The 24988-nt window shown below is 55.8% G+C and overlaps 1 protein-coding gene across 4 annotated transcripts; it reads right to left on the bottom strand.

The window, feature by feature from the left end:
• Nucleotides 1–897: 897 nt before the first annotated feature.
• Nucleotides 898–23008, bottom strand: SUN2 (Sad1 and UNC84 domain containing 2). 4 transcript variants are annotated; one of them, XM_050806197.1, is made up of 18 exons: nucleotides 22758–23008; nucleotides 19495–19653; nucleotides 17885–18060; nucleotides 17572–17709; nucleotides 16937–17032; nucleotides 16478–16571; nucleotides 15432–15502; nucleotides 12435–12559; nucleotides 9061–9315; nucleotides 7946–8023; nucleotides 7456–7499; nucleotides 6692–6857; nucleotides 6144–6365; nucleotides 5774–5858; nucleotides 5309–5424; nucleotides 5024–5191; nucleotides 4613–4705; nucleotides 898–2561 (listed from the first exon to the last, which is right to left on the bottom strand). In XM_050806197.1, the coding sequence occupies exons 2-18, from the start codon at nucleotides 19614–19616 to the stop codon at nucleotides 2448–2450; spliced, it is 2163 nt and encodes a 720-aa protein (XP_050662154.1). In that variant the 5' UTR covers nucleotides 19617–19653; nucleotides 22758–23008; the 3' UTR covers nucleotides 898–2447. The 4 variants fall into 4 exon arrangements, with proteins under 4 accessions (XP_050662154.1, XP_050662153.1, XP_050662152.1 ...); XM_050806196.1 differs by lacking the exon at nucleotides 22758–23008 and adding an exon at nucleotides 22030–22512; XM_050806195.1 differs by lacking the exon at nucleotides 898–2561 and having other exon boundaries at nucleotides 2780–4705.
• Nucleotides 23009–24988: the final 1980 nt, after the last annotated feature.

The raw sequence follows: 24988 nt of genomic DNA, 5'->3' as shown, positions 1-24988 counted from the left end.
GGCTATTGCCACAGTGTGTGGCAACTTTCAGGGGCTTGCTTATTGGTGCTGCACGGGGACGTCTCCTTTGTTGAGATGGTGCCAGAGGCAGAGCAGGTGTTAGGGAAGGGGAGTGAGCACAGGACCAGCTGTCTCCCAAGAGGCTGAGGCATTGGCCAAGGCTTTGGGGGCTGGATTTGTGCCCCACCCAGCTCCTCTCTTGTGGCTATCTCCACAGCCCTCCCTACTGACTGGGTTCCTGACTTTGTTTTCTCAGCCATGATGAGGAGCAGCCCTGGGCCAGGTACCACAGTGTGAGAGGCTCCAGGGTCAGGCTATAGAACCACCCGAACCAGGTCTGGGGAGCTATCTGTGGGAAAGGTCAGGGCCTGTTTTTCTCCTCGACTTGGCAGCTGCTGGCTGTTCAAGGGACCTACCTCCTTGTCCCTTCCCAGCCACAGGTCCAAGAGGCAAACAGCGAATTCCCATGGAGGAGAATCACTGTACTCCAAGCGGACATGGCCGGTAGGTAAGTGTAACTTTTTCTGCTGCTGTTCAGTGGCACTGAGAGACAGGAAGGCACCCCCCCCCGCCACCCCGCCACACCCTTTGTGATGGGGCTATCAATGACAACTAATAAAGCCACCTCACTTCTTCCTCATGCCAGCCCTTAACCCACAGACACTGGAGAAGGCCTGCGCCAGGCCCTGCCCCCACCACAACTGGGCTTTAGCTGAAAGTTGTGGGTGTCTGAACTTTAGGAATAAGTCTTCGGTGACATTCGTTCGGCCAAGAATCCATTTCCTCATCTGCCCAAAAGCAGCTGCCCTAGGTGATGTGCAAAGGTCATTTCCTCTTCTGCCCAAGAGCAGGTGCCCTAGGTAATATGCAAAAGCCACATGTAGGCCACATCCCACAGCTCTTGGGCATCATTTATTTTTTGCATAGGCATAAATTAGGATCTGGAGATAAAAAACTTAAGAACCAATAGTGCAGCATTTGTGACAGAAGAGCGCAAAACAAAGCCTGGCTGCCTCGGGATGGAGCAGGTGCAGCCTCACCACCACTGCATCCAGCCTCATGCTCCAGAGTGGATTTGAGGCTCGGCACTGCAGTGAAGGGGCCTGCCTGCCTTTTTGCCCCTTCCCCGCAGCCGGACCACCAGACACAGCTGGAACCAGTGCCCCAGGCCCCTCTCCATGACCAGGAACAAGAAACTGAGTATCACCCAGTGCCCCACAGAACGGGGCTAGGAATCAAGCCCTTAGCTTTTCAGTTAGAAAAACAGACCTTGAAAAATATATACATAATACAGTGGGGCCTGCTGGCTCTAAGAGTCCCCTCCTCCCCCTTCCCCACCCAGGGTAACTTCTGCCAGCCTTTTCCCCCAGCCCCCACCAACTGCCCCACAGAGAACAAACCAGAAGGGCCACTACCTGAACAAGAGCTGCAAGAGCCCAAGGGGGCAGCCTGAGCAGAGGGCCCCTACATCAGGGCCTGGTTAGATCGGGGAGGCCAGTGCAGACAGACCTCCCACCCCGATACCCTGAACGTCCCCACGAGAGCCCAGGAGTTCCATGCTCCCCACTCTTCTTGCTAACCCCAGATGCTAATGGCCCCAAAGACAGGTCTAGGTCTCTGTATCCCAAGAGAATGTGGAAAGCAAGCTTGGGCACTGGCAGGTCCTAGCAGGAATGGGGAGCAGGGTGCTCCCAACCTAGCATCAGGAGAGAGAAAAGCAACGACTGTCCCCAGCAGAGGGGAAGCCTACAGGGTTGGCCCTGGGCCCCTTAGAAGATCACAGGAGCCAGTCCCCTTTAGGGCACAAGAAGCGCCATGGCGCACTGCTACTCTACCCGGGACAAATACTTTTTGTCGAAGCCCCTCAGGCACCCTGTGGTTCAGGCTTCCCTAAGTGGAGGGCACTAAACTTGTAGGAGAGCTGGGCAGCTCTACATCAGGCGCTTCCTACCTGGGGAAAGTCCCATCCTGCCCTGGAGCTGAGCACCCTCCTCCCAGAGGGCCTCGCTTCCCTGCCCCGGGGCAGAGGCAGCTCACCTAGTCTAGGCCCTAGCTCGCCCCTCCCACAGCCCTGGCACCTGCTTCATCCATAGGCCTCCCTGCAGCAGCTCCCGGGCACCAGCCCCCAACCCCAGGCAACACCAGTCAGGTCTCACCTCTCCCAACGTCCCAGACCCCCACGATATGCTACATATATACACACTCCCAGGATGGGAAGCAGACGCCACGGGCACGGAGGGAAGGAAGAAGGAAGCTGCTGGATCCTGCTGACCTCCTCGGGCCAGCTGCTGCTCAGTAGACTCTGCCCATCCTTCTCATCTGCATGGGGCCACAGGCTCCTCTCTTGTGCTCCTGGAAGTCAGAGCGCCGAGCAAGCGTGTGGGGGAAGCGGTGGGGTGCTGTTCACCCACTCCCAGGTGGCTGGCAGCAGGCACCAGAAAGCGGGGCTAGTGGGCAGGCTCCCCATGTACTCTGAAGCGGTAGATGCAGGTGTACTCAGGGTGGCCCCAGTTAGTCAGGATCCGCAGCTCCACCACCTGGTATGTGGCCATTGAAGGGGCCTGGGTAGAGAAGAAAGGGATTAAGAGCATCAGAGACCTGAGGCCTCACTGACAGACAAGGTGGGAAGGGGAGACAGCCTCGCCTAGGGCCAGATGGCTCCCCTGCTCCTCCCCTGGGGCTCTGAAGAGAACCAGGCTCCGATCTTTAGTCTCCCAAGCAGTGTTTCCAGCCAGTGGGCTGAGGGGCCACCTGTAGCATGATTCATCTGAAGCCGGAATGAATTCATCCACAATCGCTTTTTTATTGTGATCAACAGATAGAACCACCTTCATAGAGGGCTTATAGATGCTGATGTGTGGCACACTTGATTCCTTTCTCAAGTGACCATCAGGCCTCTGTCTAGCGACAGCGTTGGGAATAGTGTTAGCAGCATATCTTACCTGGGCAGATGCCACAGGCCTACCATACTGCTGGCTTGTCCCTTCTCTCTGGCACATCATTCTGTCCTCTACCCTGTTTTTTTTTGAGACAGGGTCTTGCTCTGTCGCCCAGGCTGGAGTTGCAGTGGTGTGATCACAGTTCACTGCCTCAACCTTCTGGGCTCAAGGGTTAGCCTCCCCAGTAGCTGTGACCACAGGTGCCCGCCAACGCACCCGGCTAAATTTTTTTTTTTTTTTTTTGAGATGGAGTCTCGCTCTGTCGCCCAGGCTGGAGTGCAGTGGCCAGATCTCAGCTCACTGCAAGCTCCGCCTCCCGGGTTCCCGCCATTCTCCTGCCTCAGCCTCCCGAGTAGCTGGGACCACAGGCGCCGCCACCTCGCCCGGCTAATTTTTTTGTGTTTTTAGTAGAGACGGGGTTTCGCCGTGTTAGCCAGGATGGTCTCGATCTCCTGACCTTGTGATCCGCCCGTCTCGGCCTCCCAAAGTGCTGGGATTACAGGCTTGAGCCACCGCGCCCGGCCAGCACCCGGCTAAATTTTTAAACATTTTTTATAGAGATGGGATCTCACTGTGTTCACCAGGCTGGTCTTGAACTCCTGGGCTCAAGCAATCCCCTTGCCTTGGCCTTGCAAAGTGCTGGGATTACAGGCATGAGCCACCTCTTCTGGTCTCTATACTTTCCTAAAGAGAAATCCCAACATCTCTCAAAGCCTAGTTGCCACCTCAGAGCTGATGACAAGTCAGTTCTTTCTGGCTCCCCTGACAGCTCCACCGGACTGTCCCATAGGTGCTTCAGACTCAGCCAGACCTGCTCCCTGCTCCGCATCAGCCCCCTTCCCCGTTGCTTCTTCCTCCCACCCCATCCAACCTGACATTCACGACCCTCCCTGATACTTCTTTGTCCTCAATCCCAGCGCCCCTCTCCCCCACCTATCCTGTTCTGGCTGCTTCCCCGCAACCACTTCCTGACGAGTCTCCCAGGCCCAGGCTCGCCCCCTTTGAGTCATATAGTGATGTTAGTCAAATGGACACAGCTTTGCCACCTGAAGCACAGCACTGCCTCCCCCAGGCCCCTGAGGGCTGAATTCCTGCCTCTGCGGCCTCCTCTTCCTGCCCCTGTCCCTTGCAACCCAATTTTTCACTCCAGGACGCCCCCGGTGTGGGGCTTAGGCCACTGGTTTGTTCAAATGCAGGCTCTTGGGTCCTGTCAGCCCTAAGGAACCAGAGTCTCCTGGGGTGGAGACTGGGAATCTGCATTTCTAACTGACCTAGGAGATCCAATGCCCACTGAAGTCTCAGCCACGTGCACTGCCTGAGGCCCCAGCTGGCCTTGGGAGAATGCCCGCACCCTGGCACGTGCTGGCGGTGGCCCCTCAGATGCCTCTCCCAGCCTTTCTCTCCTGGCCACCCAACCCCTCCTGTGTAAAGCCTGCCTAGGTGTCCTTTTCCAGGAAGCTTCCCCTATGCTGCCCTTCTGGAAGGTGCCTTCCCCTGTGCTGACATCTGCAGGATGCGCTTTACACCCCATTTGGATGTCACATCTTGAGCTGTGGGAAAGGAGGGCAGGGCTTCCCTCTCTGAACCCCATGCCCAGCAGGGTAAGTGTCCAGGGAGCGCCTGCTGCCTGGATGGGCAGTTTGCGCTGCTTTTGCTAGCACAGAATCCCGTACCTGAAAGTGAAACGTCTGAATAGGCTCGCCGTCCTGATCGTAAGTGAACTTGCCAAGGAGTGTCCCCTCCTGCTGCAGGTCTTCATCAAACCCCTGCAAAGAGAGTGAAGGGAAGTGGGGAGGGGCTGGAGCAGGGAGAACACCCCTCCCCACTCCAGTGCCTGCTCCTCCCAGCCAGCAGGTCAGGCACTAGCGTGGCCTATGACAAGTCACTTAACTCTCTTGTGCCAGTTTCTGCCTCCAAAGCCTGAGGTAACATGGACTGAAGCGCTGTCTCCCACCCTGGCTCCTCCCTTCCAAATCCACTCCCCTCCCTCCCAGTCCAAGGGTGACCCTGACTTGATCCTCAGTAGAGAGGCCCACAGGATCCTCCTGCAGCTCCTCTGGCCCCACCACGGGACAGATACTCACAAAGATGGCGAAGTCCTTGGGAGCACTGGAGATGGTGCTGTTGGGTGACAAGGCCTTGGGCACATGCTCTAAGGTAACAGCTGTGGGGCGGATGCGAGCAGAGAGGCGGACCACGGCGAAGCCCTGGGGCCCCTGGAAGGCCCAGCAGTTGCCTGGGTGCACATCTGGCTGGAGGAGCAGAAAGTCATGTCAGACAGGGCCCTGAGTCTAGCTCTTGCTGACCCCGGATGGGACCGGCCCCCAGTGTGCTCAGAGCCGCTGCTACTGTGCTTGCCGGGTGCGCACCTGCAGGATGGCTCGGGGTGACTGGGAGTGGTACCACAGGGGGATGCCGAAGAGGCTGAGGAGGGCCGTCTTGGTCTCGTAGGTCTCGGAACATCGGGTGCTGATGACGCTGGCCCCTGAGACAGGAGAGGAAGGCAGGGTGAACTCCCGCACGGCAGGAGGGCCCAGCTCAGGCCACTGGCTGTCTCCTCGCGGAGGGTGGATGGCAGATGCCCCAAGCCTAGTCTTTAACCCTAACCCAGATGCCCAGAGCAGCTTTAAAGGTCAGCCTCTCCCCAGCCCAGGATGGTGCTCGGTACGTCCCGACTTCCCTGAATTGCCACCTGCCTTGTGGGGGTTCTAGGTTGGGTAACCTGCTGATCCTGAGCTTTGCTTGCTCTGCCCCACCACCAACCTGGTAGGTGCCAGGGGACTGGCCATTGTGGGGCCCAGGACAAGGCAAAGCGAGGAAAGCAGGGTACGTACCTCCTGACTCCAGGGCGTAGTCCGCCAGCCCGATGCGGTCTTCACTGTAGCGCTGCAGGGCCTGCTTCACGATGCGGTGCACCTGCTGCAATGCGGGCACCAGGAGACAGTTGTGGCAGGGAGCAGACACGTCCCCTGTCACCTCGTGGCCGTGGGCCAAGGACCCATGGGCTGACCCCTTCTAGGCTTGCACTGTGCTGGTGCCCAGGCAGATGTGGGCACACTGCCACCCACCCATGCCGGCCCCACAGCATGCAGAGCCTCCTGCTTGGCACTGGAACCTGCCAGGGAGCTGGCAGTGTGGGACCGTCCAGGGCTCCCAGGGAGGAGAGCTGTGGGTGGGTGTGTGGAGGGGGCATGTGGGCCTCACCTCCTCTGTCACTCCAATCACACCTTCCTTCTGCAGTGTCATGCCCAGGGAGGCTGCGGCTTCCCTGGCCGACTTGCCCTGCATCTCTGCCACATGGGTGAGGATCTTGCTCTCCAGCTCTCGAAGCTGAGCTTGCATCTCCTCTCTCTGAAGGAGCCCCACGCGGCCCCCTCCACCTCGGGCAAGGAACTGACTGATCCAGGCTGGGAACTGAGATTCCACCTAAAGGAACCAAAAAGGGTGTCACCCTGGGGGGCTTGCAGGGACAGCAGGAGCTGCTATGACAGGGTCAGTGCTTAGCTGGATAGCAGAGATAGGGTAGGAGGGAGGCCACTGGAGAAGAGTTATAAACACTCTCCATGGGCACTGACAGAAAAACAGGAAGAATGCCTGTCAATGAGAGCCCACATGTGCCAAGGCCAGCGCCACAGTCTCTTGGGCATAACAGAGGCTGCAGGGGCAAGGGGTGCCTGCTTTGCAGGCCCCAGGACATGTGGTCTCAGAGGAGGAGGAGAGGGACCAGCAGGGCCCTGGTGGTTCCCACTCACGTCGTCCCGCACGGCCTGGATCTGCTGGGGCAGCAAGCCCACTTCATCTGCTACTAAGCTCTGCTTCAGCGCCAGAGCCGCCAGCTCCTGCTGCAGGCCGGCCAGCTGGTCCTCCAGCCGCCTCAGCTCCTTCACAGAGCTCTCCCGGAAGGACTCCTGGGTCATGCTGGTCCCAGAGAGAGAAAAGTAAGCCTCAGATCTCTTTGGTGGGAGGTAAGGCCACAGCGAAGAAGAAAGAGGACCCCCTAGTGGATTCCTGTCCTGACAGCGGGTGTCCAGCACTCATCATGAACCTGAGAAGGGGCAAGGCCTCTCCTGGGGGTTCTGGCTGCAGAACACAGTGCAGGTGCCCAGGAACTGGCCTGCCTGTGCCAAGGAGCTAATTCTGAGCCTGCTCCCTTTCTGAGCCCAGAGTCCATAATTTACTCTGCCTCAGCCTCTCACATCTTCCACAAGCATGGACATCTGGGGCATGAGAAGGCGGTTATGTGAGGCTGTAAGAAAGGATGCTATGTCTATAAATGAATCCAGGTCCTCTCACAGGGCCTGCCCCCCGCCCTCAGGACCCCCCTGCTAACCTCCATGGCACCTCAAAGACAGGCCCTGGACAGGGGTCCTGAGCTGGGCTTCAGCCCCTCCCCACAACCCTCTGCTTGGCAAGACAATCAGAACTCTCTGCTCTGGGGCTCTGCTCCCCAGTCCTGCCTGGAGAGTGGGTGGGACTGGGGAGGAGCAGGCCGAGGCCAGCTGGTGGTACCCAGTACCTTTGCCACTCTGACTTCAGCTGCTGGATGCGAGCTTCGGACTCCTGTGTAGGAAGAAGAGACAAACACAAGAAATGCCCAGCTCAGAAATTGGTGTTCCAGAGTAGGATCTGCTGTCTGTTAGCGTCTTTGCTTAACCACACCCCTGCCCAAGGTGTGGTTGCTGACCCCTGCAGCAAAAATCAAACTGGCCTCCTGGTCAAAGCCCTCATGAGTCTCATCCACGTCTAACATACTGAGGTATCCGTTCACCCACACTCAGCACGTGCACACCAGCATGGCAGGCCGCTGTGCCCTGGCACACCCCAGGGAGCCCCTGCGCAGCTCTCCAACTAAGGGGTCAGGGGTCAAACAGAGAAGTCAGAGGAGGGCACACCCCTCCCTATGCAACACCCAAGCAGTCCCTTTGGAAGGGCTGAGGGGTCCGAGGTGAACATGTTGGATGGGGTCAGGACCCGGTCACAGGCCCTGAGTGCCCAAGCCCACTGACCTGGGAGGCCCGGACGATCTTCTTGAAGAGGTCTTCTGAGTCTTGCTGATGCTCTGCTCTCAGGGCAGACAGTTCTTCCTGTCAGACAGCAGTGAGAGGACAGGTCTGACAGAGTCATGCTTATAGGGACCCTTATGACTAAGAAGTGGTGGAACTGGAATTCAGACAAGGTGTTTGCTTCCAAAGCCCTGGCCGGCTCTCAGCCTTCAGACTACATTGCTTCTCTGAACCACGCAAGACTCCTGCTTCATCTCCACTGCACACCTGTGTGGTGTCAGGCACCATGCTGGGGCCTTCTACTCACACAGCTCACTATGGGGGTGGGGGAGACACGATGGCCTCCATCAAAGAGGAGGAAACTGAGGCTTAGAGAAGGTGAGGAAGCCTGGCGTGGTGGCTCATGCCTGTAATCCCAGGACTTTGGGAGGCCAAGGCGGGGAGATTGAGTTCAGGAATTCGAGACCAGCCTGGCCAACATGGTGAAACCCTGTCTCTACTAAAAATACAAAAAAATTAGCTGGATGTGGTGGTGCACGCCTGTAATCCAGCTACTCGGGAGGCTGAGGCAGGAGAATCACTTGAACCCGGGAGGCACAGGTTGCAGTGAGTCGAGATCACGCCACTACACTCCAGGCTGGGTGACAGAGTGAGACCTTGTCTCCAAAAAAAAAAAAAAGAAGGCCGGGCGCGGTGGCTCAAGCCTGTAATCCCAGCACTTTGGGAGGCCGAGGCGGGCGGATCACAAGGTCAGGAGATCGAGACCACAGTGAAACCCCGTCTCTACTAAAAATACAAAAAAAAATTAGCCAGGCGCGGTAGCGGGCGCCTGTAGTCCCAGCTACTCAGGAGGCTGAGGCAGGAGAATGGCGGGAACCCGGGAGGCGGAGCTTGCAGTGAGCCGAGATCGCGCCACTGCACTCCAGCCTGGGCAACAGCGTGAGACTCCGTCTCAAAAAAAAAAAAAAAAAAAAAAAGAAGAAGAAGAGAAGGGGATTAACTGCCAAATGGCAGAGCTGTCTGATCCCAAATGGCACTTGTTCTCTCTCTTGCTGGCCACCTTCAGGCGTTCCTAGGGGTGTCACCCACCTCCCACCCTGAGGTATTCCGCCTCCTACCTGGATGCGAGCAGCAGCTTCCCTGCGAAAATCCTCCTTCAGGGCAGCCTCATGGCGGCTCACCAGCCCCTCCAGCAGTGCCAGGGTGTCTTCGTGGCTCAGGCCACCACCGCCTCCCTGGCCAGGAGCCCCTTGCCGCAGCTCCAGACGTTCCAGCCGCATGGCCTCCTTCTGCCAGTTGGAGGAAAATTCAGCAGCAAGAGCTTCCAGACGCCGCTCCAGCGAGTGTACTCGGGACATAACACGCTGCTCAGCCTGGCAGGGCGGAGAGAGAGCCACTGAGTGAGGGACCCTTGGATGACAGTGCTTCCCAAAGACCACCCCGACACAGCCAACACAGGAAGAAAGGGAAAAGATTCCAGAGATATTCCAGCATAAGTCCATGCAGGGCCAGCTGGAGCTCATAGGCAGGGGCTGCCGACCTCTGAGCTGGGGGTGCTGGGAGCCGGGGATCACTGGGTGCTGGTCACAGAGGAGGGTCCCTGAGGACACAGTACAGAAGTCTGATCCCAGAAGAGGAAGGAAGGTGGGCTGGGGAGAAGGTCTGAGTGCAGTGACGGTCCAAGAGGAGGACTGGAAGCTTCAGGATGGCTGCAGGGGGCCATGGACCCTGCTGGCCTGAAACTCACTCCTTCCCTGCCTCCTGCAGGGGCAGGGGAGCCAGGGCTGTGAGTTCAGCCTGTGGACTCTCAATGGCTTTCACTCTTTTCCTAGGCAACTATGGCTAAGAGACAGAATAATTGGAAAATATGTTCTTTTTCCTCTTTAGCAGGATGCCCCACAGAGAAAATGGAATAAATGTCATTTGGACTGAGGGTGGCATTTGATAGTGTGTCATGAATTTGAGAACGTTGTTGGCTTAACAACAAAATCATTGCCAAGAGAAGTGATAAAAACTGTCAAATAAAGGGCAGGGAGCTACTGAGCAGCAGAGGTTCTGAGTTTTAGAAATTTTGGTTTTTAAATAGGCGCTACATTTGCATGACTCAAAAAGCACACAAACAGGCTGGATGTGGTGGCTCATACCTGTAATCGCAGCACTTTGTGAGGCCGAGGCTGATGGATCACCTGAGGTCAGAAGTTCGAGACCAGCCTGGCCAATATGGGGGAACCCTGTCTCTACTAAATATACAAAAATTAGCTGGGGATGGTAGCAGGCTCCTATAATCCCAGCTACTCAGGAGGCTGAGGCAGGAGAATCGCTTGAACCCGGGAGGCGGAGGTTGTAGTGAGATAAAATCGTGCCACTGTGCTTTAGTTTGGGCAACAAGAGCAAGACTCTGTCTCAAAAAAAAAAAAAAAGCCCACAGAAACCAGCAAAAAATCCTCTGCCCCATCCCCCTAGTTGCCTCACCACCAGCCCCACCCAGACCAGGAAGCTGTTTTTATTTTAACTTCATGCAAATGTTGCTAATACAAGATATATTATTATTATTTTTTTACTCACTCTTTTTTTTACAGAAGAGATGGCTCTGAAATTGAACTGTATTTAATGTCTTTAATGGTGAAAAAAGGAAAAGTCATAGATGACATATCATTATTTTGTAAAATAATAAGATCATGGTCTGGTACTCACTTTGGCAGCACATATAATAAAATTGGAAAGATCATGGTCTGGAAAGTAATATATACAAAAATAGATGGTTAAACATATGATACTGGTTGGATGCGGTGGCTCACGCCTGTAATCCCAGCACTTTGGGAGGCCAAGGCGGGTGGACCATGAGGTCAGGAGATAGAGACCATCCTGGCCAACATGGTGAAACCCTGTCTCTACTGAAAATAAAAAAATTAGCTGGGCATGGTGGCACGCGCCTGTAGTCCCAGCTACTCGGGAGGCTGAGGCAGGAGAACCGCTTGAACCCAGGAGGTGGAGGCTGTAGTGAGCCGAGATCGTGCCACTGCACTCCAGCCTGGGTGACACAGCAAGCCTCTGTCTCAAAAAAAAAAAAAAAAAAAAAAAAAAAAAAAAGTAAAAAGTGATAACATGCCAGGTGCAGTGACTCATGCCTGTAATCCCAGCACTTTGGAAGGCTGAGGCAGGAGGATTGCTTGAAGCCAGGAGTTCAAGACCAGCCTGGACAACATAGTGAGACCCTGTCTCTACAAAAATTTTTTAAAAAAATTAGACAGACATGGTGATGCACACCTGTAGTCCTAGCTACTTGGCAGGCTGATGTAGGAGGATCGCTTGAGCCTGAGAGTTCAAGGTTACAATGAGTTATGATTGCACCACTGCACTCCAGCCTGGACAACAGAATGAGACCCTGTCTCAAACAATTTTTGAATGAATAATAAAAATATGATGCCAAGTTAAATTCAGTGAGGTGTAAGTGCAAGTCAAATAACTATAATTAGAAAATGAAGAGTTTTATTAAAAATACAGACAGGGACTCACTGTGTTGCCTAGGTTAGTCTCGAACTCCTGGCCTTAAGTGATCCTCCCACCTTGGCCTCCAAAGTGCTGAGATTACAGGTGTGAGCCACCAAGCCTGGCCTAGAGGTTTAAATTGTCAGTATCAGGACCTGTGCTCACCTTGCTTTCTGGTTATGCTAACTGCAGGCTCCTTGAGGGCACAGCCTGGGCCTGATCCATCTGACTCTGGCAGATTATAAAAATGGCCACTATTCCTCACTTCTCCCTGCAGCCGCACCTCTGCCATGCGACCTTGTGCGTTCTCTTGCTGAGAGGTGAAGTCTATTTCCCTCTCCTTGAATCTGGATTTGGCTCTGAGATTTGCTGTAGCCAACAGAATGTGGTGGGAGTGATGGTGTACTGGTTCTGGATCAAGGCCTCAAAGGTCTGGCTGCCTTGGTTCTCTCTTGAAACCCTGCCTGGGTGTGGTAAGAAACAGCTGGGGCTAGCCTGCCGGGTGAGCAAAGTGCACATAGAGTATAGCTGTCCTAGGCAAGGGCCTCAGCCAGCTGGCCCCCAGCTGACCCTGCCAGCCAACTGCAGACAGACAGATCCACACAGGCAAGTACGAGCCCAGCCAAGATTGCTTCTCTTTTCTCAGACCAGAAAGACCACCCAGATAACCCACAGACTCATGAACTAATCAAATGCTTGTAGTTTTAAGCCACTGCTTTTAGGGGAGGATTATCTGTGGTAAGAGGTAACTGACTGGGATATTACCTTAGTCATAGAAGGTGCTCAGTAACTATTCGTGAAACAGTATCAAAAAGGAACAAAGTAGACAAGACAATTTTTTGGATTCCTTTTCTTTCTGTTTTCTGTGCTTCGTAGGGTGGCAACTAACAGTTCGCCTCAGCTTTGTGTATACGGTGTGAGGCAGGCTGAGGGCGCACCCACCACTTTCACTGTCACCTAATTATTGCTAAACTTTTGGGAGCTACCACCCTTAGAGACTCACCTGGAAATGTGACGAGTCTCTGGATTCCCAGCCCTCATCCTGCCTCCTGCTGTCCTTCGCTGCCCACCAGGAAACCAAAGCAGGGTGGAATGTCTGCAGCCCATAGGGGTAGAAATACCAAGCGCCTGTGCACAGGGGAGAGGGTGTTACCCTAGCTGGGCCTCCAGCAAGAGGCACGTGCCAAGGAGGATGGCTGCCTGATCCCTGCCAGCGCTCGTGGCCTGTCCCACTCGTGGAGCTGTGCCCTTCCAGAAGCATCAGAGGGATGCAGATGCCCCCATTCTCTGAGGGGGCAACTTCCACCCGACAACCTCAGAGTGTATTCATTCTCACACTCCCACGGGAATCCTTCATCTTTCTATAAATGGGAAAACTTGGAGGAAACATTTTGAACGAGTTAGGGATGATCCAGGGTACAGCCCAGAGGATCTGATGGTGGTTCTCAGCCCTGTCTGGACGTCAGAATCACCTGGGGAGCTTTTAGTACCACCAGGTCTGGCCCTGCCCTCCGAAGAGCAAGCTAATTGGCCTGGGGTGGGGCCCCTGTTTAGATGGGTTTGTAAACCTCCCTGGTGACTGTCATGGGCTGCCATGGCTGAGAATCACTGAAACAGAAAGCACCACCCCCTCTAAGAGAGGCTGCTCGCTGCCCAGACATGAGCACCAAGCTGCAGCCACACAGACATGTTCGTTCTGTTGTCAGGGCCATCTGTTTGAGACCTGTTTACTCCTGAGCTCTGGGGCAGGTGGCGGGGGAGTGGGAGAGGGAGGGCTTTCTGTCCTGATAAACCTCCATTTGCTACTCAAGCACCAGCAGTTGGCAGGTGCAAAAGGAAGCTCAAGCTCGTGGGGCTTGAAGTCCAGTGTGGACATGGCCCTCATGCACACGCTCCCTGAACAGGTCACTCAGCCCCCTCCACTCGCATTTCCACGTGATAGGTTCACAGCACCGACTACAGCAACCCCACGAGGCCACGGTGAAGCTCAAATTAAACTGAGATAATGCATAGGAAAGTGCTCTCTGGGTACATTGCTATGCAATTATAAAGAATCACTGGGCCAGGCGCGGTGGCTCATGCCTGTAATCCCAGCACTTTGGGAGTCCGAGGCGGGCAGATCACAAGGTCAGGAGACCGAGACCATGGTGAAACCCTGTCTCTACTAAAAATACAAAAAATTAGCCAGGCACGGTGGCGGGCACCTGTAGTCCCAGCTACTCAGGAAGCTGAGGCAGGAGAATGGCGTGAACCCGGGAGGCAGAGCTTGCAGTGAGCCAAGATTACGCCACTGCACTCCAGCCTGGGTGACAGAACGAGACTCCGTCTCAAAATAATAATAATAATAATAATCACTGACTAGGCGCGGTGGCTCAGGCCTGTAATCCCAGCACTTTGGGAAGCCGAGGGAGGTGGATCACTTGAGGTCAGGAGTTTGAGACCAGACTGGCCAACATGGCGAAACTCTGTCTCTACTAAAAATATAAAAATTAGCTGGGTGTGGTGGCATGCACCTGTAATCCCAGCTACTCGGGAGGCTGAGGCAGGAGAATTGCTTGAACCCAGGAGGCAGAGGTTGCAGTGAGCCAAGATTGTGCCACTGAACTTGAGCCTGAGCGACAGAGCAAAACTCTGTCTCAAAAAAAGGGAAGCATTATTATTATTTTAAGGGTGGTGCTCAGTTTCCACTGGATATAAAACAGCTGTTCTTGTAATAGCAAACACAAAAAGGAAGCTAACTTTTGGAAAAGTGTTGTACCCTGTTATTAATAAAAGAAATACAAGTTAAATGATATTAAGCTTATTAAACGAACTCTCAAGAGATAATAAAACACAATCTTTAATTGGTACAGTCATTAAAATTGAGCTGAGAGTCACACAGGCAATTCATATGAAACTAGCAAAGCTGTCAAGTGAAAAGCTGAACACAAAATGCCTATATAAACAAGAAAGGGCTGGGTGCAGTGGCTCACACCTGTAATCCCAACACTTTGGGAGGCCAAGGCGGGTGGATCACTTGAGGTCAGGAGTTCGAGACCAGCCTGGCCAACATGGTAAAACCCCCGTCTCTACTAAAAATACAAAAAATTAGTCGTGAATGGTACTGCGTGCCTGTAATCCCAGCTACTTGGGAGGCTGAGGTGGGAGGATCACCTGAGCTCAGAAGGTCAAGGCTGCAGTGAGCTGTGTTCATGCCACTGCACTTCAGCCTAGGTGACAGAGCAAGACTTTGTCTCAAAACAAACAAAAAACCAAGGCAGGCCTGTGCTAGCGCCTGGGATGATTCAGGGCAGCTGGTAAGTGACTGGTGTAAAAAGAGGCACTTATGGCCGGGCGCGGTGGCTCATGCCTGTAATCCCAGCACTTTGGGAGGCCAAAGCGGGCGGATCACCTGAGGTCAGGAGTTCGAGACCAGCCTGACCAACATGGAGAAACCCCATCTCTACTAAAAATACAAAATTAGCTGGGTGTGTTGGCACATGCCTGTAATCCCAGCTACTCGGGAGGCTGAGGCAGGAGAATCACTTGAACCTGAGAGGTGGAGGCTGTAGTGAGCTGAGATCGTGCCATTGCACTCCAGCCTGGGCAACAAGAGCAAAACTCCGTCCAAAAAAAAAAAAAGCATGTATTTCCCTTTGCTGCTTCATTGTTTTTACTTTAAAGACAGCTCAAGATTTAACTTCAACTTGTAAAAATAACTCCCTCACAGCCGATGTCCCTGTTGGAGTGGAGGGAGGATGACTGCTAATGATAACAGGAGGGCATCCCACTCTTCACCCAATGCTGCAGCACTAGGGTGTGCTCCTGCCCAGGGCGGTGCAAAGGAGGCTCAGGAGAGGTGGGGAGGGTCATGCAGAGATGATCCAGGGTCCAGAACTCAGGCCCTGCCCAGGCACGGGCTCACCCCACCCCATCCTGCCCCTTCCCTGCCTGCCAAGGGTCACCACCCTCTGGTGAACAGATCTCCGTGCCTCCCTCCACTCTCCCCAGGCAGGCTTACCATACGTCAGGCACGTCAGCAAGAGCAGCGGCAGCAGGAACCAGAGGAACGTCTTCAGGGACGAGAAGCGCCTAGACCACATGGAAGGGCAGGACAGGGGAGGCAGAGGTGTGAGGGGAGCTCCAGGCCTCCACGTTCCACCCAGGGAGTACCCTGAGATGTTTTCCTGGGTGCTGAACTAGAGCTAAGGAGGATAGCTTTGAGCTTCTCACCATGCCAGGGCCAGCCTGGACACATCAGAGCCTTTCCTGCTGGGCAGGTCTTAGAGTGATGGGACAATTTTTACTGAATTTTACTGATGTTATTAAAAATAGTGTGGTCTTTGAAAAACTCGAAAATTTTTATTTGGACAGGTCCTCTAAGTATGCAAATATAGAAAAAAAGTAACTCCTTAAATAATAACAAGGAACCTGTTTGGTGACACAAACCCATCCTTGCCCCTTGTTTCAGTGTGGCCAGCTGTCCTCTCTGCCCAGACCTGGACTGTGGCCAGAGGGATCCTGACTTCTGGGTTCCGTGTTCTTTCTTCTGCCAAGTCCTGGTTCTGCTGGTTTAGGGACTTGGGGAATGAACCCATAGCATCCTCAGGCAGAGCCTCTTTGTGGCTCTGACCATGAGTGGGGAACTCGGGGTGTTAGACTGTCCCAGGCCCAGGAAGGAAGATGGACTTTCTGGGAAACCCCACTTCTTGCCTGGAGTCAGTGGGCCTCCCCTGCAGGAGGAAAGCCATCATGTGTCTGAGAGCCAGGCACAGCTGGACTAGGGTGGTGTTTAGTTGAATGTGTCCAAGAAGAAACAATCCGTGCTCTGGAATCCTGCCTCGAAGGGCTATCGATTTGGGGAGAAAAACCTGAAAACCTGACTCTGAGTCTATCCTCTGTCAGGCTGGGGTGGGCTGTGGGGAGGCTACGCCGTGATCACTAATAAAAGGTCCAGGGAAACTGGGGAAAACCCTCAGAGAATCGAACATTATAGGTTGACACACTTTATCAGTCCCTTCACCCCAGGGCCTTGTGATTGATTGGCAAGGGTGGAGTCTCGCTCACCTGGTTAAAACGAAGACGTCAAGGAGGGAGGCAGCTGTGGTCAGGCGGTACCAGGTGGTGCCAGCCCACCAGTAGAGAAGTCTGAAGAGCCGGCCTAGAAGAATGACCATCAAGCCTAAGGCTCCACATGGTGGTTGGGGGCACCACTCCCTTGTCCCGTCTGTCGTCCTCCCTGCCCCCACCCCACCCCCACCTGCCAGTATGCCTCTGTCCTGCCCTACCAGGACCCAGCTCCTGGGATCCCACCTGCTCACACCCTCTGTCCTGCTCTGCAGCTGCTCCTTCCCTTCCACGCGAGGGGGTCCCCACAGCCCTGGGCTCCCAGTGATTATTCTAGAATGACCTTTCCCCGACAGTCCTACAGTCTGTCTGCATGGGCAGGATGCCCAACTGCAGAGAGATGGGTAAGAAAGCACTACCACCAAGAATGGAAGTAACTGGGCACGGCTTGCAGCCCACCTGGCGAAGTGGCCACCATCCAGAGTAAGGAGCCCGCCCGTGAGACGGCGTTCCAGAGCCGTGAGCCGGAACTCTGCTGGTCCGCATCCGAGTAGCCTGCGGGGAACGAGGACACTGGCTCAGTCTGTCACTTTCAAGCCTCCTCCTTCACTGTCTTCTGTGAGCCAAGACCAGAAGTCACCTATCCTCCTTCACATCCCCGCAGCCCCACACAGACCATTCCGTTTCCTCTGACAGCTTCCTGTTTGCATCCCTCTCCTCACCAGCCACCCCTCAAGCTTCTGTTCAGAACTAGATGATGGGGTCTGACCTGCACACCACTCAGAATGACTGAGCACCCACCGTGTGTGGAGCCCCACGGGAAAGTGCTGGAATGGGCCTGAATGCAAGGGTGTTGGCCTTAGGTCGCCACAGACTTGTGGGGTGGGGAGGACAGAGAAGTGAGGGGCGGTCACAGCCTAGGGCGCCAGGGGCCACCGCAGGCCAGGCTGGAGCGCATCCAGCGCCGGGCGTGGGAGAGGCAGTGTGCCTGCCACATGCTGCCCTCTCTCCAGCTCCCCGGGGCTCTCCGCCCAGCCTTCCTGAGGCTTCCTAGCAGCCTCGGATCTGCTCGGGAGGGAGGAAGCATCACCTACCCATGTAGTCGTCCTCAGAGGAGTAGCCCGAAGAAGAGCCCAGGAAGTCCTCGGCGGCCTTGCGCCCCACGAGCCCGCTGGCCCTGCTGCTCTCCGAGCCGCCTGTGCCTCTCCTCCTCCGCACCCGCAGGTCCTCGCCTGTGCAGGGAAGAACCAGGGGCTCTTCTGGGCCTCCAAGAGCTTCTGAAAAGTGGGGCCTGGGCAGAGAGGTGCTCTGAGGAGGGAATCCCGGGGACTGCAGGGGACACTGTGAGGAGTATCTCACAGGAGGTGGAGGAAGCAAAGCCCCAGGAGAAGAGGGCTCCACACTCACCCCAGTCGGCATCACCGTGCAGTTCCTCCAGGGCGCTCCTGGGCGGGAAAGCGGTGCCGATGTAGGACTCACGGACCAGCGACTCACTGTAGTAGGAGGTGTGTGCATCAGAGGATGGGCCCAGCTGTGGTGCTGGGGACAGGCGCTTCATGTTGCTGGATTTCCTCTTCAAGGTCCTGTGGGACAACCGAGAGGGCAGAGGCAGGGAGCAGGGAGGTGAGCCCAGCCAGAAGCATGAAGGAAAGCCACAGCCTGCAGCCCTGCCTAGTGCAGGTTCCCTTGTTGCTAGGCAACTTGCAGCTGCCATTCCCCTGACTCTTCCAATGCTGGCACTTCCTCTCCTGTTATCTCTGAATCTCACCAGCAGATGGGCAAGACGGGGAGCGGCAGCTAGGGATGGAGCCAGATTCAAACTTTATAACCCACTGAAACCAGACAGACCTGGCCTGGCCTCGGAGCTAGCCAAAGCCTCAGGGCCTGTCCTCAGGCCCCATGTCTGTGAGAGGCCTCAGGGCCTGTCCTCTGGGCCCCACGTCTGTGAGAGGCCTCAGGGCCTGTCCTCTGGGCCCCACGTCTGTGAGAGGCCTCAGGGCCTGTCCTCTGGGCCCCATGTCTGTGAGAGGCCTCAGGGCCTGTCCTCTGGCCCCATGTCTGTGAGAGGCCTCAGGGCCTGTCCTCTGGACCCCATGTCTGTGAGAGGCCTCAGGGCCTGTCCTCTGGGCCCCATGTCTGTGAGAGGCCTCAGGGCCTGTCCTCGGGCCCCATGTCTGTGAGAGGCCTCAGGGCCTGTCCTCGGGCCCCATGTCTGTGAGAGGGGCAGGACAACCAGGCAGCTGCCGCTGCAGCCCATTTCCCAGTGGCCTGAGGACTTGCGCCTGTCCTCAGCCGTGTCGCTGGCCAGCTGCTGAGGCCGGACAGGTGGCGAGACATGCGGGCGTGGGGCCAGGAAGGATGGTAAGGCTGACACGCCCGTCCAGAGCAGAGGGGGTTCCTGTGAGCCCAGCCTGCAGTTTTGGGGTTTCCGGCCTGGCTTATGCTTGAAGCTGCCTCTCTCCACTTCCTGTTTTCTTTGTTTCCTTTTTTTTTTGAGATTGAGATGGAGTTTCGCTCTTGTCGCCCAGGCTGGAGTGCAATGCCATGATCTCAGCTCACTGAAACCTGCACCTCCCAGGTTCAAGCGATCCTCCTGCCTCAGCCTCCTGAGTAGCTGGGATTACAGCTGCCCACCACCACGCCCGGCTAATTTTTGTATTTTTAGTAGAGACAGGGTTTCACTATGTTGGTCAGGCTCAGGTGATCCACCCACCTTGGCCTCCCAAAGAGCTGGCATTACAGGTGTGAGCCGCCGCGCCCGGCCTACCACTTCCTGTTTTCTAAGCATCAGGGCAGCAGCCCGGCTCACAGTCGCGGGGAGAAGAAGGGGTGCTGCGTGCTCATACACATTAAGCAAGGCAGGACCCCCTTGACCGGACGGGGGCCCACGTCCTTCGATCTCTGTCCATGAAGGTTGCAACAAGAAGGCAGGGCGATGGCTGGACTAGAGGGCGTGCGGGCAGTGACCAAAAGCATGTGGGGTCGCCAGGGGCTGTGGCACTCCCTTGGGTCCCTACCTGAGAGGACTATCTTTAAACAGGGTGCTCTGGCTCCCGGCCACTGAGCTCCCTCCGCTGCTGCTGCTGCCGTCATCGTCACCCTGGGAGTAGCGCGTGAGGCGCTGGCTTCTTCGGGACATGATGAGGTGGGATGTGGACTCTTCCCCTGAAGAGAATCTAAGGAGAGAGAGGAGGAGGAGGACTGGATGTGAGGCCTGGGGCTGTCCCCAGCTCCCCTCTGGAGGAGGTGGAATGGAGGCATCACCTCACAGCCGAGAACAGACCATCCCCCGACCCCTGGCATTCAGTCTAAACAGCCCTGATGGGGGGCAAGGCAGGGATCTGTGAAGCACCCCTGCACTGTGCATTGGCTGGAGTCGTGCCCGGCCTGGGGCTCACTTAGTGACTCTGGAGCCTCTTCCAGGGCGCTTTCCACAGGCTTCCCAATTTTCAGTTTCCTTGTCTTTATCCTTCGTGGTGCTGAGCTCCGCACAAGCCAGAACTGGGTCTTCCTCGACCTCTAACAAGTAGCAGAGACTCTGGCACGTGACAGGCACCTGCAAACTTCTGGTCACTGCCTGCACGCCCGGTCGTCCAGCCATCCCACCTGCCTTCTCCCTAAAGACTTCTCCCAGTCTCGCTCTAGCTGTGTCCCTTTGCTGACATACGCTCGTTGATCGAGGGCCCCAGCGAACCTTGATGGAAAACCTTCCCCATGTAGACCCCACCTATGTTCTTCTTCTTTTTTTTTTTTGAGACAGAGTCTCGCTCTGCTGCCCAGGCTGGAGTGCAGTGGTGCAATCTCGGCTCACTGCAACCTCTACCTTCCCGGTTCAAGTGATTCTCCTGCCTCAGATTCCCAAGTGGCTGGGATTACAGGTGTGCGCCACTGTGACCGGCTAATTTTTGTATTTTTAGTAGAGAGGAGATTTCGCCATGTTGTCCACGCTGCTCTCAAACTCCTGACCTCAGGTGATCCACCCACCTCGGCTTCCTAAAGTACTGGGATTACAGGCATGAGCCACCACGCTCAGTCAAAAGAATTTTTTTTTTTCTCTTTTTTATAGTAGAGACGGGGTTTCACCAGGTTGGCCAGGCTCCCACCTACGTCCTAATGGTGCTCGCACTCTGTCCCCATGGTGCACATTGTGCTGCCACATCTTGGTAAGATGATGATAAAATGTAAGTGTCTGCTGGGTCCAGGCTCCTTGTATACCCCATTTATGATTATTAGAAGCAAGGTAGGTATCATGACTCCCATTTACAAGGGAAGAACCTGGACACTGAGGCAATGGGTAACTTGCGTACAGTCCCCAGCCTGTAAGTGACAAAGCCAGGGTTTGGGCTCAGCTCTGACAGGCTGTAGGGCCTGGGTCTTTCTACTCAGCCATAAAGTTTTCCAGTTGTTTCAGGAATGTGTTGAAGATTCTAGAATCTTTTTTAGCCCCACACATGTGCAAAACAAGGCTGTATACAAACTTGTTACACAACAAATATTTGGTAGCAAACTAACAAAATAGGGAGGAGGAGGGCAGCATGAGTTACAGTCAGTGCCGGTCACCACGTGGGGCAGAGATCAAGGCTCTGGAATTGATAATGAGGACAAAGGAAGCCAGAGTGCAAAGATCTGGCAAAAGGTGGCATTCTGTGACTGGAGGCAGATTAATGAACCGCTAAGATCTAGACACCCAAATTCAAAGTCCTCGACTGCCAACATGAGGAGTCTCAACGTTAGTGCCTCCGCTGGCCTGTATGACAAAGTCACTTGAGAATTCCTAGCACTTGCTTGTGACTTTTGATCACTTCTAATATTCCTGGTTGATACTTAAATGACCCGTTCTCTGGGTTGCGTGGCAGGTATAGAAGTACACTTCCCAACCCAGGCTGCAGAAACCCGAAGGTCTGGTTAGTCCAGCTAGAAAGTCCTCCTCTGAAACACAAGCAGCCTCATGTCCTGGCCTTCTTGGCGTCTTCCCAGGTCAGATGCCCATCTGGCATCCCCCCCTACTTTTAGCTGGTGTTGGAAAAGGGACCGATTGGTAGTAGGAAAAGCAGGAAGTTGGCCTGGGTCCTTGTGTCTATTCCTGTCCTTATAAGGTAATCCCCCCTCCCCCCTCCCTGCCCTGGCCTGTGCCACCCCTACCTGAAGCCTCCAGCTGCCCACACAGGGACTCCTCTTAGCCCCTGTCCTGCTGAAGGAGGTGACACCTTTGCCCAGGGCAGAAACAAGGCGACATGTTTATACCATACCCAAGCTGCTGCTGGGAAGAACTAAATATTCTGATGGGGGTTGAGTGGGGAGTGCTGAGAACTGTCAGCACCCGCCTCTGCCCTGCCAGAACTCCCAGAGATGCCTCTTAGTCTCTCCTGAGGTATCCTGGCATCACAAAACAGCTTACCACTGAGTCTGGGTTTCACAAGATGAAAAAGGTCGGGGCCCCATTCTCCAAAACAAGAAGTGAGCCTCTAGGAGCTGAAATCTACTACTGGGCATCAGAACAGACACCACCCCCGCCCCACCTCCTCCCCAACAATCAGTTAAGAAACGCTCACCTAAAGCATCCTTCCCCACTTCTCAGCTGGGCGACATGCTTTTCTCAATTCCGCCCTTCCCCATCACAAACATCTCCATCCATCTTCAGACTTAACCCAGATCTGGGGCATCTTCCTCGTGACATTTCCACTCCCTGGGCACAGTCAGGCCACACGCCCTTGTGGGACGTGCCAAACGGCCGGTGCTAACTCCCCCTGCCTTCATTCCCACAGGCCGAACCTGCAGAAATTGTCACCAAAGGCGCGCCTTCAAGGCTCTCTAAGTCACACCGCGGCCCCCATTGCTTTGTTTTTTGTTTTGTTTTGTTTTGTTTTGTTTTAGAACTGAACAAAACAGGCCTTCCTCCGAGGCCCTGAGTTCTGACAGGCAGAGGCTGGGAACTGCCTGTCCCTGGAAACGGCTTGTCTGGCACAAAACCCGCAGACGCTGCCCGGGGCCGGGTTGGGGCAGCCGGCCTTTGCCCTCCTCCTCCCGGGAGGCTGCCCGGGAAGTCTCGCCCGCAGACACCGCCCTCCCGGCTGACCAGTGGCGCGGCGGGCGCGGCGGGGGCCGGGAGGTGAGTCACGGCGCGGGCCGCGGACCCGGGTGGGGACTGGAGCCGGCCCAGCGCGGCCCGGAGAGGAGGAAGCAGGCCTGGTCGGGCGGCCCCGCCCAAGCGGCCCGACGGTGACCCGGGGTCAGGCCAGCCCGCGGCCCCTCACCCTCTCCTGCGCTCGCCCGCACTCACCTGCTGCCGCGGCGGCTCCTAACCCGGCCGGGGGCGTTCGAGGCCCGCCCGCCGCCGGGGCGCGCCCCCTTTCCGCGTGGGGATCCCGCGGGCGGTGCTCCGCGCAGGGCGAGACGGCGGCCGGGCCCGGGGCGCGCGGGCACGCGAAGAGCGGCGACGCGGGACGACGCAGGCGGGCGGACAATGCGGCCGGCGGAGGCCCGCGCTGCGCGAGTGGGGCCGGGCGGCGCGCGTGTGGCCGACTGTGTATGTGTGCGCCTGTCAGTCAACGCTGACAGGCCGCAGCCCATTGGCCAGGCCCTGCCGGCCGTTGCCGCCCACCGCCGCCACCCATTGGCCGGTTTGAACACAAAGCCCCGGCTCGCCCCGCCCTCGCGTGGGCCCAGCTGCCCGGCAAGCTCAGCCTAGGAGTCCGCGCGTGGGAGGCGCTGAGCGGGCGGGGACCCCCAGGCCGCGGGAAGACGCGACGGGAGGCTGTGCTGGGGCTCGGGCTCGGCAGGGCACTGGACTCCAGATCTGGAGGCTCAGAGCTCCTGAGACCGCTCCGAGCGCCCCCACGCGCGCCCGCAGGCTGGCTCACCAGGCCGGCGTCCGAGGGAAAGGTGGGAGTCCCCGGAGCAGCAGCGCGCGGGTGGCCCTTGGTGCGCTCTCCGTGAGGCTGTCGGGGGCTTGCTCAACACCCGGCACCGGTGCTGTTGTCCTCTTAGCCGACCATGTCAACACCCATTTTACAAACAAGGAAACAGGTTGCTAATTTTGGGATTCCAGACATGCTGGGAGGCCCTGCCTCTTCCCAAGCTTTACCCAGAGCACCCAAGTTTCACGACAGCTCTTCTGTTGTTTGTCTTAAATAGATTTTCTATTTTATTTAAATAGAGACGAGATCTCACTATGTTTGCCTAGGCTGGTCACGAACGCCTGAGCTCCAGTGATCCTTCCGCCTCGGCTTCCCAAAGTACTAGGATTACAGGCATGAGCCACCGCGCCCAGCCAGCTCTTCTGTTTTAAGGACGGTGCTTGCCGCACTTGAGCTGTGGGAAGGCAGGACTGGCCACTCATTGTTCTACCTTACTCAAACTTGGAACGAGTGCTCAGCATTTGAGTAAAATGCCGCCTGACTCCGGGGGTCCTGTTCCTTGGCTCACCACCCGCCAACTATACAGATAGAGCAGGTGCACGGTTTGGGATGAATCACTTTCTGTGCCAGCCCTTCTAAGGGAAGGTGAACAGTCGTTATTGTACTTTGAAAATACCAAGAGGAAACGAGACAAGAATGACAAAATCACAGGAAGGCACAGGAAGGCTCTGGGGTCGGGGGATTGAGGAAAGGCAAAACCCTCATGCTAAAGTGGCTTCAGCCCAACTCCAGACAAAACCAGTCCCCTTTCCTGGGCCTACATTGCCCGCTCTGGAAAGAGAAGAGTCTCCTGCTCCTCCAGCCTCCTGGAGACCCTGGTGCTGGCCATTATCACTCCTAGGTTTAGACTGCAAGCTCTTTGAGGACATGGACAAGCTCTCCAGAGCCTGGTACCGAGCCTGGCTCTGGTCTGAGTGTCTGCTAAATGGAGGAATGAAAGGAGAATTCAAATCAGACATAGAGGCAGCATCCAGATAGGGGAAGGGCTTCTCTGACTCCTCATCTCTGGGATGCTTAACTCCAGAATTCTGTCCTAACCACTTCTGTGGTTTCCACATCCTACCGCCCCCGTTGCACAGCCTGCTTCCCCCTCTCTGGGGTTCCTGGCAGACAGGGGGTTCTGGCCTTGTTGGGGGTGAGGAGTCCAGGTCCCCTCCCAGGATGTGCTGAGTGGATGTATGAGGCTCATGCCCACAGGCTGACTGAAGGCAGGCCCCTCTTAAACTCTGTGTCCTCTGGGGGCTGGGAGCAGGCAGAATAATGGTCGCCACAGGAATTCAGTACTAATGCTTGGAATCTGTGACTGCTACCTACATTCGAAGACTTTGCAGATGTGACTAAAGATTCTGAAATGAGATTATCCTAGATTATCAGGGTGGGCCCTAAGTGTAACACAAGTATCCCATTAAGAGAGAGATAGGGGCTGGGCACTGTGGCACATGCCTGTAATCCCAGCACTTTGGGAGGCTGAGGCAGGTGGATCGCTTGAGCTCAGGAGTTCGAGACCAGCCTGGCCAAATTAGTGAGACCACCGCCCCCCTCTCCCCCGGCCCCATCTCTTAAAACAAAGAAAAGAAAAGAAAAGAAAAGAAAA

This window comes from Macaca thibetana, chromosome 10, assembly GCF_024542745.1.
Source record: "Macaca thibetana thibetana isolate TM-01 chromosome 10, ASM2454274v1, whole genome shotgun sequence".
Lineage (NCBI taxonomy): Eukaryota > Metazoa > Chordata > Mammalia > Primates > Cercopithecidae > Macaca > Macaca thibetana.
This window is presented reverse-complemented; position numbering and strand designations above follow the sequence as displayed.